General features: G+C 33.6%; 1 protein-coding gene across 7 annotated transcripts in view; it reads right to left on the bottom strand.

Moving 5' to 3' along the window:
- Positions 1 to 2,613, bottom strand: part of LOC141462793 (sodium channel protein type 2 subunit alpha-like) — a 48,702-nt gene extending 46,089 nt beyond the window's left edge. For all 7 annotated transcript variants that reach the window (XM_074144825.1, XM_074144823.1, XM_074144819.1 and 4 more), the window contains exons 1-2: positions 2,341 to 2,613; positions 139 to 257 (exon numbers count right to left, since the gene is read on the bottom strand). In XM_074144825.1, the coding sequence (XP_074000926.1) occupies positions 139 to 257; positions 2,341 to 2,613 (392 nt within the window). The remainder of the gene's footprint in view (positions 1 to 138; positions 258 to 2,340) is intronic.
- Between the last annotated feature and the right edge of the window lie 362 nt (positions 2,614 to 2,975).

Here is a 2,975-nt window from a genome sequence, read left to right on the forward strand (position 1 = left end):
AAATCTTAGCTCTGATTCATTTTGAGAGAAAGAATTAAGGGCAGGAACACATATAAACACTAAACCAAAAAAACACAGTGTTATTAAATATTAAAAAAGACCAGTAATAATTTTTAACAAACCACTTGAAAAGGATATGAATGAACCAAAATCTTAATAGCTATTCTTCTAATAATATTGAAAGGAGATAAAAGGTACAAGGCAGGTGTGGCACTGAACCTGAAGATTGTCTTCCCTTTATTCAATACTATAAATGTCTTTTTTTTAAAAAAAAAAAAAAAAAGGGGGGGGGGAAGGAGGGGAAGGTGAGGTAGGAAATAAGAAATTAAAGATACGTTAGCAACTTTTCCATAAATGGAGGCTGCACTTACACAGATATAAGTAGCCAAATTGACTTTCAGTAAATTATACAAGCAAATATCAGATTCTAAATTTTTACAGGAGTAATGAAAACTGAACACCATATATTCTCTGTCTCTGTGCTCTTAAACTCTTCATGTTAGCATTTTCCAGGATTATGTAATTGCATTAAAAATGTAATTAAAAATTTGTAATTTTTAATACTAAAAATTAATCCAGCTATATTACTTGCACTTCAGATCAAAGCTAGCAACGCAAAACGAAGCACCTAATTAACCATTTTTGGACACCTACAAGCAACTATTTAACCATTACAGCACTTTAAAACTTCTTCTGACATAAGTCATCCATGTATTTTAAAGGCATTACTGCCTTTGTTACCTGTGCAGTCATCACTAGTACCATTTATGCAACCATTTGTGATTTTGTCTAGGACACACAATGAAAATTTCATCTAATTAAATCTTAATTCCATCTACATCTTACGATTATTCTCCAAAAATATATCTAATATTCGGAAAAAAAGCAGGTTTTAACATTGAATCTTTCTGTTTTGTAATGATATTCTATCGTAATGGAAATAGATAATTTGACAGAAACATTTTTAAAGAACCTGTTTTACGTTTTTAATTCAACAAGCATTTTATTGATTTACACAATAAAATAACCACTCACTGCTTATTTTGTTACCGTTTTAATGTAAAGTCAATTTTGCTTTTATTCTGAACATCAATCCACTTCTCATGCCTACATAAAAACATCATTTCTTCATCTGTACCTGCCAAAATCATCACCCTTGCCCTTTTCTCCTTTTGTCACCCTAACATCTACAAAAAAACCTGAGTCGTATTACAGTACATATATATACATTTAGAATTTTTTTTCACATCTATATTGGACCTTTAACATAGACCCAATACTGAAACACAAAGTACAGTTTTAGTCCTTAGTCCCACATGAGAAGCGAATGTGGGGCTACTGACATGGATGTTACTTCTATACTGTTTTGCTGAACTGACACTGAGCCACAAATTCTCTTTTACATTAAACAAACCCACAGCATTTATATAAAATTTCTTGGAAAAGTCTGCATCCATGCAGATTTAAAGTGATTCTAGGAGGAAGGATGCAGAGACTTTTAAGAACTTCCTTGCCCTGTAACACACTACTATTGAGGGCATGTGACCTTAAATTGTCCTACCAGTGTACTCTCTTCATGTTCCTCATGGGGCAGTGCAGGGAGGGATTACTTGCTGGGGAACTGGTATTAAAATCATCCTGATGATTAAAATATTACAAAAAATGTAACTGGCCAGAAAAATCAAATCCCTGCCATGAGACTCAGAACAGTTGCAGTGGTCCTGAAGCAAACTCTAGCACAACAAACTCATACCTGTAAGTGACACAAGCTGTTACCAATTCACAGAAATTGCATCACACGAAGTTGGCAACATGTGATAATAATAAATTAATTTTTTTTTACTTATGTCCCTCCCTAGTCAAATAGAGTTTAATATCTAACTTTTTGTAAAACAAATACTTCTGTGAGATTTAAAGGAATGTTTGACAGTCGATCATTTTTGCAAGATAACTGGATGAGCACTTTGTCCAAAGACCACCCTGCTAAAGTAGATCTCAGGTACTGTCTATGTTTTCTAGAAAGCTCAGGAACAAAGTAGCAGACACAGAGGAAGTTTTCCAATGCTTCAGCATTCAATCAGATTTGAAGAGATTAAAGGATATCCAATGCAAAATCCACTAACTCAAAATATCATCATAAGGAATCCTTAGACATTAAAAGAAAAGTTACTTTAAAAAATAAGCAAATTAAGCAGAAGAATTACAGTCATATTTATAGTGTATTCAAAGTAACCAACACATACTGCATAACACTTTCAACCAGGGCTTCTGACTATCTCCACACCAGAGCATTTATCTCTTTATATGAACTTTATAGTTCGACAGAAGTAAAACACTTACTTTTTTATTGATATAATATGGATCCAGGTCCTCCAGGGGCTCAGACACCATTCCTGGAGGAATATCACCATATATAAATGGCAGTGTCTTTCCTGCCTCCAAGTCATTACTTGGCTTTGGGTGATCTTCTTCATGACCATCATCATCTTTATGCTCGTCTTTGTCACAACGAGATGTTTCATCAGCAATACGTTTTTCAATAGCTGCAAGAGATTCTTTGGTGAAATAGAAGAAGCTGTCAGATCCTGGTGGTACCAGCATTGCCTGTGCCATCTTTTCATTCTGCAAATTTTAGATGTTTTTAGGCTCTTGTGCAAGATCCTAGGAGAACATGAGAAAAAAAAGAAACAGAAAATAGAAGGCAACAACAACAAAAATCTCAAAATAAAAGCTTTTTGACATAGTCATCATCTCCCTCTCTTCCAATTCTAAAACACAGTAGCAAGAAGTATTTCATTTAATTTCTGATACTTAATAGAAAATTAGATACCTTAGATTTCCTAAAGTAATGACATAGAAAACAGATACAAGTTACGAGCTAAAGAAAAAAATGAAAGGAAAAAAAAAAAGCCAAATCTGCCTACAGTTTGTGAACTCAGGTTAATACAAACCTCACAACAAGAAAAAAGGAGAAA

Source organism: Numenius arquata, chromosome 3 (assembly GCF_964106895.1).
Source record: "Numenius arquata chromosome 3, bNumArq3.hap1.1, whole genome shotgun sequence".
NCBI classification, from domain to species: Eukaryota; Metazoa; Chordata; class Aves; order Charadriiformes; family Scolopacidae; genus Numenius; species Numenius arquata.